The 15,049-nt window shown below is 48.8% G+C and overlaps 1 protein-coding gene across 2 annotated transcripts in view; it reads right to left on the minus strand.

Moving 5' to 3' along the window:
* DFFA (DNA fragmentation factor subunit alpha) overlaps positions 1-14,793 on the minus strand; it is a 28,236-nt gene extending 13,443 nt beyond the window's left edge. Inside the window, exons 1-6 of one of the 2 annotated variants that reach the window (XM_032758889.2) lie at positions 14,560-14,790; positions 11,108-11,269; positions 9,123-9,265; positions 5,376-5,565; positions 5,012-5,154; positions 1,358-3,662 (exon numbers count right to left, since the gene is read on the minus strand). In XM_032758889.2, the coding sequence (XP_032614780.1) occupies positions 3,450-3,662; positions 5,012-5,154; positions 5,376-5,565; positions 9,123-9,265; positions 11,108-11,269; positions 14,560-14,695 (987 nt within the window). In that variant the 5' untranslated portion in view covers positions 14,696-14,790 and the 3' untranslated portion in view covers positions 1,358-3,449. Of the gene's footprint in view, positions 1-1,357; positions 3,663-5,011; positions 5,155-5,375; positions 5,566-9,122; positions 9,266-11,107; positions 11,270-14,559 lie in introns of those variants that run through there. The other variant, XM_058443750.1, reaches the window with a different exon arrangement.
* Positions 14,794-15,049: the final 256 nt, after the last annotated feature.

A 15,049-nucleotide genomic window follows, 5' to 3' on the forward strand; every position in this document is an offset into this window, starting at 1 on the left:
ATGGTGAGTTTTAACATACCCTGGATTTCCTGGGAATGTAGCTACTTTGTAAATCAAGGACAGACACATTTACTGTTCCGGCAAATCCCATTCCCAAGGGCAACGCTGCTGATGGTGTTTGAGCTGACAACCCCCGTGCCCCATGTGCCAGTCAGCCTCTGTCGGATGCACAGCGATTCCGTGCTTAAGTGCAAGCATCTGACAGTGAAACACATGCCACTTTATTGGAAATTATTTTCCTTTTTGCCCTGAAATAGTACATTTGGGGCATTATATTGATGCTTCTGTAAGTATGAGTGTAGGTAGCTTATCAGCAGTGGCTTCTATTAAAGGATAATTAAGGACACATTACAAAATAATCTATAAAAAAGGAAATATTGGGGCAAGAGCCAATGCAGGGCATTAGGAAAAGGATGCTGAGTAGAAGATCTAAGCCCTCCTTGAATCACAGGAAAAGGAAACAGTTGTTTTTGTTCTATTTAATTGTTTTCTGTATCCCCATCTTTACCCTAGGACTTACTATGATAATTTTTTTTTTTTTTTTTTAAGACAGAGTCTCGTTCTGTCACCCAGGCTGGAGCCCAGTGGCAGGATCTCAGCTCAGTGCAATCTCCACCTCCTGGGTTCAAGTGATTCTCATGTCTCAGCCTCCCGAGTAGCTGGGATTACAGGTGCCCACCATCACGGCCAGCTAATTTTTGTATTTTTAGTAGACAGGGTTTTGTCACGTTGGCCAGGCTGGTCTCAAACTCCTGACCTCAGGTGATCCGTCTGCCTTGGCCTACCAAAGTGCTGGGATTACAGGTGTGAGCCACTGCGCCTGGCCTATTGTGACATATTGTGATACTTCTTTTATTTTTTTTTGTGACAGTCTCAATCTGTTGCAGGCTGGAGTACAGTGGCACAATTTTGGCTCACCTCCACCTCCACTCCCTTGGTTCAAGCAATTCTCGTGCCTCAGCCTCCCAAGTAACTGGGACTACAGGTGTGTACCACTACACCCGGCTAATTTTTTATAATTTTAGTAGAGACGGGGTTTCACCATGTTGGCTAGGCTGGTCTCGAACTCCTGACCTCAGGTGATCTGCCCACCTCGGCCTCCCAAAATGCTGGGATTACAGGTGTGAGCCACTGCGCCCGGCCTATTGTGATATTTCTTTACTTAATAACTAGCCAATGAATCCCTTAATAGTATTGTTTTCCTCTAAGCATGCATAAAAAATGGTCAAGTCCATGATAACTCATCACCTTTTCCCTGCAAGGAGTGTACTGTAGATTACCAAACCTGCAGAAGCCGTCTGTATGGAGACAGGAGGACAAACCAGGCTTGCTCTGCTTCACACGCAGAGACTTGGAGTCACAGCACGTGGAAATTGCTTTAATGACCTTTTATATCCCCTGCTGATAAAGCAATTAGAAAACTGAAGAGTTTCACAGTGGTGAGATATAATTTCGCAATACTGAATTAGATATTAGAAATGGACTCTCCGTATGTCCCTATGGTCTACAAGCTTAGTATGTATCTTTAAACAAACAAATAAAAAAATTCATTAACTGGAGAAACAAGTTTGTGGCCATAATTAACACTCTATAATGTCACCGTCTTCATCACTATCTCTGCTTAAAATTCTGCAGTACTATCTTCAGAATAAGAATAATGAGTTGGAAATATGACCATTTCTTTTCATTGTCCTTGACAATTACCTTAAAAAAAAAAAAAAAAAAAAAAGAAAAGTAGGGTCTTACTCTATCATCCAGGCTGGAGTAAGGTGGCGTGATCAGCCTTGAGCTCCTGGGCTCAAGCGATCCTCTCACCTTAGCCTCCAGAGTAGCTAGGATTATAGGTCAGTGCCACCATGCCTGGCTAACTTAAAATTTTTTTTTGTAGAGACAGGGTCTTGCTATGTTGCCTAAGCTGACAATTACTTTATTTAAAAACTTTTTTTTCTGGCCAGGGGTGGTGGCTCACACCTGTAATCCCAGCACTTTGGGAGGCTGAGGCGGGTGGATCACCTGAGGTCAGGAGTTTGATTGAGACCAGCCTGGCCAATGTGACAAAACCCTGTTTCTACTAAAAATACAAAAATTAGCCGGGCACGGTGGCACGCACCTGTAATCCCAGCTGTTTGGGAGGCTGAAACAGGAGAATTGCTTGAACCTGGGAGGTGGAGGTTGCAGTGAGCCGAGAGTGTGCCACTGCACTCCAGACTAGGTGACAAAGTGAGACTCCGTCCCAAAAAAACAAAACAAACAAAACTTTTTTTTTGAGATACGGGGTCTCACTCTGTCGCCCAGGCTGGAGTGCAGTGGTGTGCTCTCAGCTCACTGTAATCTCTGCCTACCGAGTAGCTGGGATTACAGGTACCCACCATCACGCCCGGCTAATTTTTGTATTTTTAGTAGAGACGGGGTTTCACCATATTGGCCAGGTTGGTCTTGAACTCCTGACCTCAGGTGATCCGCCTGCATCAGCCTCCAAAGTGCTGGGATCAAAGGTGCGAGCCACTGTGGTGCCTGCCCTTTTTTTTTTTTTTTTTTTTTTTGAGACAGAGTATCACTCTGTCGCCCAGGCTGGAGTGCAGTGGTGTAATCTCGGCTCACTGCAACTTCTGCCTCCCCGGTTCAAGCAATTCTCCTGCCACCATGCCCAGCTAATTTTTTGTACTTTTAGTAGAGACGGGTTTCACTGTGTTAGCCAGGATGGTCTCGATCTCCTGATCTTGTGATCCACCCACCTCGGCCTCCTAAAGTGCTGGGCTTACAAGTGTGAGCCACCGTGCCGGGCCCGGCTTTTTTTTTTTTTTTTTTTTTTTAACTTGTTCCATATGGGGCAGGGCTAAATGTTAGGCAGTGCACCCATAGTCACTGCCAAGTACTTTTTTTTTTGAGACGGAGTCTCACTCTGTCACCCAGGCTGGAGTGCAGTGGCGCAATCTCAGCTCACTGCAAGCTCCGCCTCCTGGGTTCATGCCATTCTCTTGCCTCAGCCTCCTGAGTAGCTGGGACCACAGGCGCCCGCCACCATGGCTGGCTAATTTTTTTGTATTTTTAGTAGAGACGGGGTTTCACCGTGTTAGCCAGGATGGTCTTGATCTCCTGACGTCGTGATCCGCCCCCCTTGGCCTCCCAGTGCTGGGATTACAGGCGTGAGCCACCGCGCCCGGCCAATCACTGCCAATTACTTTTGAACAGAGAACGTAATATGTAATCAGAGGAGGTGGGATATTGTTGGTGCAGCTGTATCATTCAAAATTGGCAGAAGTCCTGAAGCTGGTGGGGCTAAAAAAAAAAATTGGTGGAAGGGCATATGTTGAGAACTGGAATAGCTTCTCTGGAAGGTGCTCTAAGGCAGGGGGTAGAGTAGCACATAGGTAGTCAAATGATGAGGCTGAGGGTGTCTACCAATAACACAACGCCACAGAGCTTCCTTGGCACACTTCCCGCTGCTGCTATGTGGGATCCTGTCTGGCTCGCTTAGGGTTCTGCAGGTCTCCAGGTAGTGAGGCCTTGCCTGCCGAGATGCTCCGGAGAGAATGCAAGCTCTGCATCTGCTGTAGGCGCAGGGCGAGCTCCCGCTCACAGGCCTCTCGAACAGTCTCCGTCTTCTTTATGTCCCAGTTCAAGGCAACAGCCAGTGCTTTGGGGTCTTCCTTGGTAACCAACTGCAGCAAGAATAAGAACCCCTGAGAACTGGGCCTTCTGTGCGCCTCTCCTGCTGCTCTCCTGACTCTCTTTTGGGGAGTGCGATGAGGCAGTATCTGTTTATGTTACCTCTTTACACTGAAATGCTGGGTTTCCTTTACCATCAATTGCTACGGGCTTTTTGTTTTTTGAGACGGAGTCTCGCTCTGTGCGCCCAGGCTGTAGTGCAGTGGCACTATCTCGGCTCACTGCAAGCTCTGCCTCCCGAGTTCACGCCATTCTCCTGCCTCAGCCTCCCAAGTAGCTGGGACTACAGGCACCCACCACCACGACCGGCTAATCTTTTTGTATTTTTTTTTAGTAGAGACGGGGTTTCACCATGTTCGCCAGGATGGTCTCAATCTCCTGACCTCGTGATCCACCTGCCTCGGCCTCCCAAAGTGCTGGGATTATAGGCGTGAGCCACCGCACCCAGCCTGCCATGGGCTTTAAGATGGAGTTTCACTCTTGTTGCCCAGGCTGGGGTGCAGTGGTGCGATCTTGGCTCACAGCAACCTCCACCTCCTGGGTTCAAGTGATTCTCTTGCCTCAGCCTCCTACCACCACGCCAGGCTAATTTTTGTATTTTTAGTAGAGACGGCGTTTCACCATGTTGGTCAGGCTGGTCTCAAACTCCTGACCTCAGGTGGTCCACCTGCCTCGGCCTCCCAAAGTGCTGGGATTAACAGGCGTGGGCCACTGTGCCCGGCCAAGCGTGGGCTTTTCTTACAACATCAACAGGAAGAAGTCCTTGGAAAGTTTACTTGGAGCAACTCTAAGGTCCTCCACCTTCAGGAAATTTAGCCAAGCTCAAGTCAACAGTTTCCTTCCCTTCTATCTACAATAGGGAGGTACTTGTGACAGGGACAAGGACAATGAATCAGAAGTAGCACCCACCCTGGCGGGTTCCCTTCCTCAAGCTTTTGGTTCCCTGGTCTTAGCCAGCAGGCGATAATCCCCTCAAGTTTGCCTTTTCCTGTGACATTGAGAGACCTCAGGACGGACTATAGATCTTCTCTGACCACGGAAAGACCCAGAAGCCATCTCAGAAGATTGGGCCTCGCTATTCCTCCCTGTCAGGAACAGTCATTTCATTACCAACCTTGGACCAGAGTCTGTTTGATGATCTGAGGAAGTGTATGCTTTTCTCTTTAAAGCTATTTCGATTTAGATTAATAAGATTTTTGCAAATGCTTTGGCATATAATAGGCAAATTGGCAGCTAGGATTCACAGTCTGCAGAGGTGAACAAAAGGGCCCACACGCCTCTGCACTACTACATCCCAGGGCCTGTCCTCCTCTGTAGCTCAGTGACCCTGGTTTCCGCCCACCTCCAAATCCTGACTAGATAAGCTCAGCTCTGGAGCAGGCTTCTCCCTCAGTGCAGTAAGGATGTGGCTCGCCAGCGCAACGTCCGAGGAGGTCTCTCTGCTGATACCCGTGTCTACCGCATCCACTTCCTCACCAAAGGACTCTGCAAAGGAGATACGAGACAGAGATCAGACGTGGTGTGACCACACAGCCACATGACCAACTAGCCAGAATAACTGGCTGGGCAAGAGAGAAACGTGCCCTTCCCGCATCCCAGCAGCCGTGGCTTCAATGGCTCTGGCTGCATCACAAATAGTGTCCTCCCGAGGGACGCCTCCATCAGCCCTGAATTCTCAGAGTAACTCTGCCTGCAGAGAGTCCTACCTTCCTGCTTTGTCAAGAGGCTGCCGTCTTTCTCCAAAGCCCGGAGGTACAGCTGCAGGAGCTGCTTGGACTGACGCACTTCCTCTCTTTGGTCAAGCACCTGTTGGAGTGTGTGCTGCAGCTGCTGGACGGTGGCACAACTCTGACGTAGCTCCTGAGCCAGGTCAGAGCAGGGAGCGTCAACAAGCATCTAACAAACAAACACAGACGCTTAGAAATCTACAAGGACTTTCTGATTTACTTTTTTTTTTTTTTTTTTGAGACGGAGTCTGCTCTGTTGCCCAGGCTGGAGTGCGATGGTGTGATCTCGGCTTACTGCAACCTCTGCCTCCTGGTTTCAAGCAATTTTCCTGCCTCAGCCTCCCGAGTAGCTGGGATTACAGGCGTGTGCCACCAAGCCCAGCTAATTTTTGTATTTTTAGTAGGGACAGGGTTTTGTCATGTTGGCCAGGCTGGTCTCGAACTCCTGACCTCAGGTGATCCACCTACATTGGCCTCCTACAAGTGCTAGGATTACAGGTGTGAGCCACCACGCCCGGCCTACAAGGACTTTCTAAACACAGTGTTCTACCTCTCAAATACATCCATTTCAGAACTCATTGCATCCATTTCCCAAAGTTACCTACTATGATAGCTGGCAGACAGTCAAGAGAAAAGCATGTAATTTTTCTAATTTTTTTTTTTTGAGACGGAGTCTCACTCTGTCGCCCAGGCTGGAGTGCAGTGGCATGATCTTGGCTCACTGCAAGCTCCGCCTCCCAGGTTCACACCATTCTCCTGCCTCAGCCTCCCGAGCAGCTGGTACTACAGGCGCCCGCCACCACACCTGGCTAATTTTTTGTATTTTTAGTAGAGATGGGGTTTCACTGTGTTAGCCAGGATGGTCTCGATCTCCTGACCTGGTGATCCACCTGCCTCGGCCTCCCAAAGTGCTGGGATTACAGGTGTGAGCCACTGCGCCCGGCCAATTTTCTAATTTTCTTCTAGTGTTAAAATTGGGAAGAAGGGTCGGGTGTAGTGGCTTACACCTATAATCCCAGCACTCTGGGAGGCCGAAGCAGGAGGACTGCTTGAGCTTAGGAGTTTAAGACCAGCCTGGGCAACATGTGAAACCCTGTCTTTACCAAAAATATAAAAATTCACCAGGCATGGTGGAGTACGCCTGTGGTCCCAGCTACTTGGGAGGCTGAGGTGGGAGGATCGCTTGAGCCCAGCAGGCAGACGTTGCAGTGAGCTGAGATTGCACTACTGCACTCCAGCCTAGGTGACAGAGCTAGACTCTGTCTCAAAACAAACCAAAACAAAAAACACCAAGAAATCATTTCCTCAAAGAGGCCTTCCTCCATGTTCCAATCTAGAGTAGCCTCCATTACTCTCTGCATACCACCGTCTGATACGCTTTCCTGTTGTTTTCTGCCTCCCTTCATCAGAATACAAGTACCGTTAGAGCAGAGACTGTGTCTGGCTTGTTCACCACTGCACGCCCAGTGCATAGAACCACGACAGGCACAGGATGGGGCTCGATAAATATTTTTTGGGTCAAGCACAGAGGCTCATATCAATAATCCCAGCACTTTGGGAGGCCAGGGTGGGAGGACTGCCTGAGTCCAGGAGTTCAAGACCAGCCTAGGCAACATGTGAAGACCTCCTCTCTATAAAACATTAATTAATTAATTTTTTTTGAGACGAGTCTTGCTCTGTCGCCAGGCTGGAGTGCAATGACGTGATCTTGGCTCACTGCAACCTCCACCTCCCGGGTTCAAGCTATTCTCCTGCCTCAGCCACCTGAGTATCTGGGACTACAGGCACACGCCATCATGCCCAGCTAATTTTTGTATTTTTTTGTTTTTTGAGGCACAGTCTTGCTCTGTCTCCCAGGCTAAAATGCAGTGGCGTGATCTCTGCTCACTGCTACCTCCATCTCCCGGGTCGAGTGATTCTCCTGCCTCAGCCTCCTGAGTAGCTGGGATTACAGGTGCTTGCCACCACGCCTGGCTAATTTTTATATTTTTAGTAGAGACGGAGTTTCACCATCTTGGCCAAGCTGATCTTGAACTCCTGACCTTGTGATCCACCCTCCTCAGCCTCCCAAAGTGCTGGGATTACAGGCGTAAGCCACCGTCCCCGGCTGTATTTTTAGTAAAGACGGGGTTTCACCATGTTTGCCAGGATGGTCTTGATCTCTTGACATCGTGATCTGCCCGCCCCGGCCTCCCAAAGTTCTAGGATTATAGGTGTGAGCCACCGCGCCTGGCTTTATTTATTTATTTATTTTTGAGATAAATAAATAAATAACCTGTTGCCCAGGTTGGTGTGGTATAGTCATGGCTCACTGAAGCCTTGACCACCTGGGCTCAAGTGATCCTTCTGCCTCAGTTTCCTGAGTAGCTGGAACTACAGGCATGTGCCACCACACCTAGCTAATTTTTGTAGAGATAGGGTTTTACCACATCAAGCTCCTGAACTCAGGCAATCTGCTCATCTTGGCCTCCCAAAGTGCTAGGATTACAGGTATGAGCCACTGCACCTGGCCTACAGAAATTTAAAAAAAAAAAAGAAAAAAGAAAAAATAGCGCAGTGTGGTGGTGCAAGCCTACAGTCTCAGCTACCTGAGAAGTTGAGGTGGGAGGATGGCTTGAGCCCAGGAGGTCGAAGATGCAGTGAGCTATGATCATGCCACTGCACTGGGTGACAAAGCAAGACCCTGTCTCAAAGAGACATTTTTTTTGAATGAAAACATACTGTTTTTATCCCAATCTTTTTTTTTTTGAGACGGAGTCTCACTCTGTCACCCAGGCTGGAGTGCAGTGGTGCAATCTCGGCTCACTACAAGCTTCACCTCCTGGGTTCAAGCAATTTTTCTGCCTCAGCCTCCCGGGTAGCTGGGACTACAGGTGCCCACCACCACGCCCGGCTAATTTTTTGTACTTTTAGTGGAGATGGGGTTTTACCATGTTAGCCAGGATGATCTCAATCTCCTGACCTTGTGATCTGCCCGCCTCGGCCTCCCAAAGTGCTGAGATTACAGGCGTGAGCCACTGCACCTGGCCTATCCCAATCTTACTAGAGAGAAAACACAAGGAGAGAAGCTAGGCTACTGGCTCAAAGTTGTGGTGATGGTGCTGGGATGTGAAGCCAGCTACTCCAACGCTACATTCTCTAGCAGGGCATCCCTGACCCCAGCGTCCACCTAACTAGGCTGAGGGTGGATCCCAGGTATTTGTATTAAAAAAAAAATCTGGCCGGGTGCAGTGGCTCACGCCTATAATCTCAGCACTTTGGGAGGCCAAGGCGGGTGGATCACTTGAGGTCAGGAGTTCAAGACCAGCGTGGCCAACATGATGAAACGCTGTCTCTACTAAAAATACCAAAATTAGCTGGGCATGTTGGTGTGCACCTGTAATTCCAGCTACCCGGGACGCTAAGGCAGGAGAATTGCTTGAACCCAGGAGGTGGAGGCTGCAGTGAGCTGAGATTGCACCACTGCACTCCAGCCTGGGTGACAGAGTAAGACTGTGTCTCAAAAAAAAAAAAAAAATCCACAGTTAATTCTGCTTCGTGACGAGGGTTCAAAAATTACTCTAGGTAAGAATGAGAAGATGAAAAATCTTAGTTGTAATTTAAGAATTATTTAAAAATTAAGATTAAAACAAAGAAATTGCTATGGCAAGTATGGAAGCTAAGAAGGTGCTGGGGCGGGGGGCAGAGGCCGGATGAACATTGCTGCAGGTTGTGGAGGAGGCTTACCTGGAGGTCCTCCTCTGATAGGAGGATGATGCTGGAGAGATCTTCTTTCAGCTGCCTGGCCACGTTCTTCCACTTCAACCCTGCCCCGCTGTCTGTTTCATCTACATCAAAGGACTCTTGGGAAATCCAAGCTGTACCTCCATCTGACACATGGGAGAAAATGTCAGTCACAGAACAACCTGAAGTGCTGTTTTCACCTCCTCCCCCAGCACACACAGACCTCTTGAGGATCTAGATTAATTTCAATGGGAAAGAAGCATCTTATCTCAAGGATTCACAGGAGGGCCAATATCCATCTAGGACCTTGATTTTCCCTCTTCTTTCATCTTTTTTTTTCTGAGACAGAGTCTCACTCTGTTGCCCAGGCTGGAGTGCAGTGGCACGATCTTGGCTCACTGCAACCTCCACTGCCCGAGTTCAAGCGATTCTCCTGCCTCAGCCTTGCAAGTAGCTGGAATTACAGGTGCCCACCACCATGACCAGCTAATTTTGGTATTTTTAGTAGAGACAGGGTTTCACCATGTTGGCCAGGCTGGTCTCAAACTCCTGACTTCAAGTGATCCACCCACCTCAGTCTCCCAAAGGGCTGGGATTACAAGCATGAGCCACCGCGCCTGACCCTCTTTCATCTTTATTTCTGTGTGCAATGGCTCTGTATTCTTCCATAGAAGCCATTTAAACCCAATGTGTGGTCACACCTACACGGAATCCAATCACACTTCCCTTTTTGGTTTCTGTGTGTCCAGGTGTGTCCTGTTTTTTATATGAAAATAGTCATTTATGCCAGCATTTCTCTGGTGCTTGGGGATTGGTCCCTTCTTTAACTGGGGGAGCTGTAGCCATTGATTGCTGTCCCTTAGGCCTGAGTACAAAGGTGGCTGGTAGGGTCACTGCTGTAGGATGACTTCCTCAATTCTGTGGCACACTTCAGGACGCTTTTTTTTAAGACCCTCCCTAAAACTAATCCCCCTCTCAAGACACTTCTTGATCCTTGGTCACTAATGTTAGTCCCCTTTATATCTGCTGTGACGATGATGATGGCAGGGACAGGTCACATTTATTGAGTCCTTAACTATGTGCCAGGTAAGATCTAAATGCTTCGTACCAGTGGTTCTCAAGTGGAAGCAATTTTGCCCCCCAGGAGACATCTGACAATATCTGGAGTCATTTATTCTTGGTTATCACAGTTGTGGCGGGAGGTTCGTAACATCTAGGATGCTACTAAACACCCTATCATACACAAAGCATCCTCTCCACAACTCCAGCCCCAAATGTTAACAGTATCATTGAGAAACCCTGGTTTGATATGTACTATATTATCTTTACAACAATCTTAGGGGACAGGTTCTATAATTATTATGTCAACAAGGCACTGAGAGGTTATGTAATTTGCACAAGGTCACCTGGCTAGTAAATGGTAGAGCCGGGATCCAGACCTAAATAGCCGGACTGCAGCCTGCAGCACTGAGCTCCCTGCCAGGCTGCATTTTAGTTGCTGTCTGTCCATAAGTTAGTTGAGAACTGGGCCCATGTCTCATTCATCTATTTTTTTTTTTTTTTTTTTTGAGACAGAGTCTCGCTCTATCACCCAGGCTGGAGTGTAGTGGCACAATCTCAGCTCACTGCAACCTCCACCTCCCAGGTTCAAGCAATTCTCCCACCTCGGCCTCCCAAGTAGCTGGGATTACAGGTGCCTGCCACCATGCGCAGCTAGTTTTTGTATTTTCAGTAGAGATGGGCTTTTGCCATGTTGGCCAGGCTGGTCTCAAACTCCTGACCTCAGGTGATCTGCCCACCGTGCCTGGCCTCATTCATCTTTATCCCCAGGACTCAGCACCATGTCTGGCACATAGAAAGTGCTCAGTAAATATTTACTGAACAAATGCTTAAAAAGCCAGACAAATGGCAATTGTCTGTGCAGTGAAAGTAATCATGACGGATGCTGTACTGCATAGGCCGTTTTATATATGGCTAGAGTTTCTTACCTGAATTGTTGTATGCCCATTTCTCATTATTGGCCAACGCCACAAACTTAGTATTGGAAGGTAGACACAGAAAGTAATCGTCATCATCCACTATGGTGCCATCCTCTGCCAGGACCAAGGTGACTGGTGTCAGGGACTTATCAATGGCCAGAATGTCACAAGCTGAAAAGAATAAAATATTTGGCAAATGACAAATAACTATAAGGAAATTACATCTGTCCCTGCATCTCAAGTATGTATGGCTCCAGAGCTGAGCAGAACTCCTGGTAGGTAATAACTAGAATAACAATCATCACTTCTAGCACTAATAGAACACTCATCACGTGCCTGATTCTGTTCTAAGTGTTCTTTTGTTTTTTTTTTGTAGCAGGGTCTCACTCTGTTACCCAGGCTGCAGTGCAGTGGTGCGATCTCAGCTCACTGAAACCTCTGTCTCCCAGGTTCAAGTGATTCTCCTGCCTCAGCCTCCCGAGTAGTTGGGATCATAGGTGTGCACCACCATGTCCGGCTAATTTTTGTATTTTTAGTACAGATGTGGTTTCACCATGTTGACCAGGCTGGTCTCGAACTTCTGACCTCATGATCCACTCGCCTTGGCCTCCCAAAGTGCTGGGATTAGAGGCGTGAGCCACTGTGCCCAGCCCTAAGTGCTTTTCTTTCTTTCTTTCTTTTTTTTTTTTTTTGAGACGTAGTCTCACTCTGTTGCCCAGGCTGGAGTGCAGTAGTACGATTTTGACTCACTACAACCTCTGCCTCCCGGGTTCAAGCAATTCTCTGCCTTAGTCTCCCAAGTAGCTGGGATTACAGGCACTGGCCACCGTGCCTGGCTAATTTTTGTATTTTTAGTAGAGACGGGGTTTCACCATCTTGGCCAGGCTGGTCTGGAACTCCTGACCTAATGATCTACCTGCCTCAGCCTCCCAAAGTGCTGGGATTACAGGCATGAGCCACCGCGCCTGGCCTAAGTGCTTTTCATATACAGTATTTAATCTCATAATAGTCCTGTAAAGTAGGCACTTTTATTAGTTCTGTTTTTTTTGTTGTTGTTGTTTGAGACGGAGTCTCGCTCTGTCACCCAGGCTGGAGTGCAGTGGCGCAATCTCGGCTCATTGCAAGCTCTGCCTCCCGGGTTCACGCCATTCTCCTGCCTCAGCCTCTCTGAGTAGCTGGGACTACAGGCGCCCGCCACCACGCCCGGCTAATTTTTTGTATTTTTAGTAGAGACGGGGTTTCACCGTGGTCTCGATCTCCTGACCTCGTGATCCGCCCGCCTCGGCCTCCCAAAGTGCTGGGATTACAAGCGTGAGTCACCGCGCCCGGCCCAGTTCTGTTTTATAGATGATGAACCCAAGGCTCAGAGAGGTTAAGTAACTTGTCCAAGATCACACAGTAAGTGGCAAAGCTGGGATTTAAACCCACAAAGTTTGGCTCCTGAAAGTATGTTTACTCCAGCTACTCTAAACTCATGTACAGTTGGCATTTGAGTTTTTACTGGAATGAACAACCAATCAAAGTCTGGTTTGATTCCTTGCAAACAAGCAGTCTCTCATTCATTTATTCAGTTGTCCTCTTTTTCTTTTTTTTGAGACGGAGTCTCCCTCTGTCGCCCAGGCTGGAGTGCAGTGGCGCTATCTTGGCTCACTGCAAGCTCTGCCTCCCAGGTTCACGCCTTTCTCCTGCCTCAGCCTCCCCAGTAGCTGGGACTACAGGCGTGCACCACCACGCCCGGCTAATTTTTTGTATTTTTAGTAGAGACGGGGTTTCACTGTGTTAGCCAGGATGGTCTCGATCTCCTGACCTCGTGATCCGCCCACCTCGGCCTCCCAAAGTGCTGGGATTACAGGTGTGAGCCACTGCACCCAGCCCTCAGTTGTCCTCTTAAATTCTCCTACGTGTAACAAAAAATACACCAAAAAGGCCAGGCGCGGTGGCTCACGTCTGTAATCCCAGTACTTTGGGAGGCCAAGGCGGGCGGATCACGAGGTTAGGCGATCGAGACCATCCTGGCTAACATGGTGAAACCCTGTCTCTGCTAAAAAATACAAAAAATTAGCCAGGCCTGGTGGCGGGCGCCTGTAGTCCCAGCTACTCGGGGGGCTGAGGCATCTCGAGAATGGAGTGAACCCGGTAGGCGGAGCTTGCAGTGAGCCGAGATAGCGCCACTGCATTCCAGCCTGGGCGACAGAGTAAGACTCCGTCTCAAAAAAAAAAAAAGAAAGAAAATGCTTTTTGTTCTTTACAGTATCTTCCTTAGCAGCTTCTTTTCTAACCTATGGGAAAGTATAAAAGAAGTGGAAGCTTCTATCAGCAGCTTTTCATATCATTATCATTGGCGGAGAGGCTTTCTCCAGGACAGGTCTGTACTATCCCATTTAGCGACAGCAATGCTTCAAATACTAATGGGACTGGAGTGATCAGAAATAGCCAAGAGACTACAAATATCCTTCAGCGGTGCTGTCTACCACCCAATAGAACAGCAAGGCACGTATGGGCTGGACTGCAGAGAACACCAGCCTCTGTGCCACGCATATCCAGCCAAGGCACTGAAGGGGAATTAGAAGTAATCTAATGTCAGGAAAAAAATACATAAATGCTTATATGCAAAATCCATGCCACCAAAGCATTTATAATGCTTCGGCTGTTCGTGGGTCTCTGAAAAATTTCCATATGATTTCTGTTGGTGATTGAGAGGAAGCAACTGTGCCCTCTGACACACACTGTGACTACATGCCTGGGGCCGGCTCACACATTTAACCTGTAAAACTTCTTTGGGCAAGCAATTTGTTGCTACCGGCTAATAAGACTTGCAAGTCACTTAAATATATCATCTTATTTGAGAGACCCAACAATCCTTTGAAGCAGGGCTATAAGTATTATACCCAATTTGCTGATGAGAAAACAGGGTTGAGAGATGGTTAAGTGCAAGGCCAAGCAGCTGGTAAAGGTATGGGGCCGGGCTCGGAACTTCCGTCGGCTCCGTCACTTACAACTCACATTCCTTGTCTGGACCTCCAGAAATGGTCAGTAGCAGCTCCCTCTTTCCCGCATAGGTTCCTGCCACAGCGGACGGTGGAAACCCCTCCCCACCCCGCCGTGGGCTCAGCTGGGGGTTCTGGTACCACCTGAGTGTGCCGGAGTGGGAGGAACCCAATGGGGTCCGTTTGGTCCAACATCGGAGTGATTTCAGGCAAGAGACCTAAGCCGAGTCTGGCTTAATTTGCACATTGCTTCCTGGCTCTCTTCCCACCACCGAGGAGTCTCACACGAGATTAATTACGCCCAAGCGCCTTAAATCTGTAAATCGCTATGCCCACTCGGACCATTTCTGTCCCAAGGCTCCACCTGAGATACAAGAATCCCCAAGTCGCCTCTCCTGACCCCGCCTCGCCCCCGCCAGACGTCCTCACCCGGCCCTGGCTCCCCCACACCCTCGCCCGGGGTCCCGAGCCAACCCTTGCTCCTCAGGTCTTCGAGGCAGGAGGCGGCCACGCCGTGCTGTTCGCGGCTGTAGTTGCGGCGCAGCAGACACGGCTTTAGAGTCCGGATCTCGCCAGATTCTGGTATCCCGGCGTCCCCGGTCACCTCCATCCTCTACAAGGTGGGACCTGCCCGGCTTCGAGAAGTCGCGGGAGGCCGGAGCGGCGGTCCTTCTACTCGACCCCCTTCCGCAGCCTGCCGGGAGATGTAGTTCGCTCCACAGCAAATCACACGTGAGACCAGGGCACGCCGGGAGATGTAGTTCTAGTTGCCGCTAATCACGTGTGGCGTCGAGGCATGCCGGAAACTGTAGTCTCTGGGTGTAAAGCCGCTTTCGTTCCATCGCGCGATTCAGCCTAGGAGTTGTTTTTACCTTTTAGGAGCTGCATTCGCGCGTTCAAAAATAAGGCCAATAGAGACTTATTTTGCATGACGATGCACACGCATGTATACTGTATTGAATTT

Source organism: Hylobates moloch, unplaced genomic scaffold, assembly GCF_009828535.3.
Source record: "Hylobates moloch isolate HMO894 unplaced genomic scaffold, HMol_V3 SCAFFOLD_9, whole genome shotgun sequence".
NCBI classification, from domain to species: Eukaryota; Metazoa; Chordata; class Mammalia; order Primates; family Hylobatidae; genus Hylobates; species Hylobates moloch.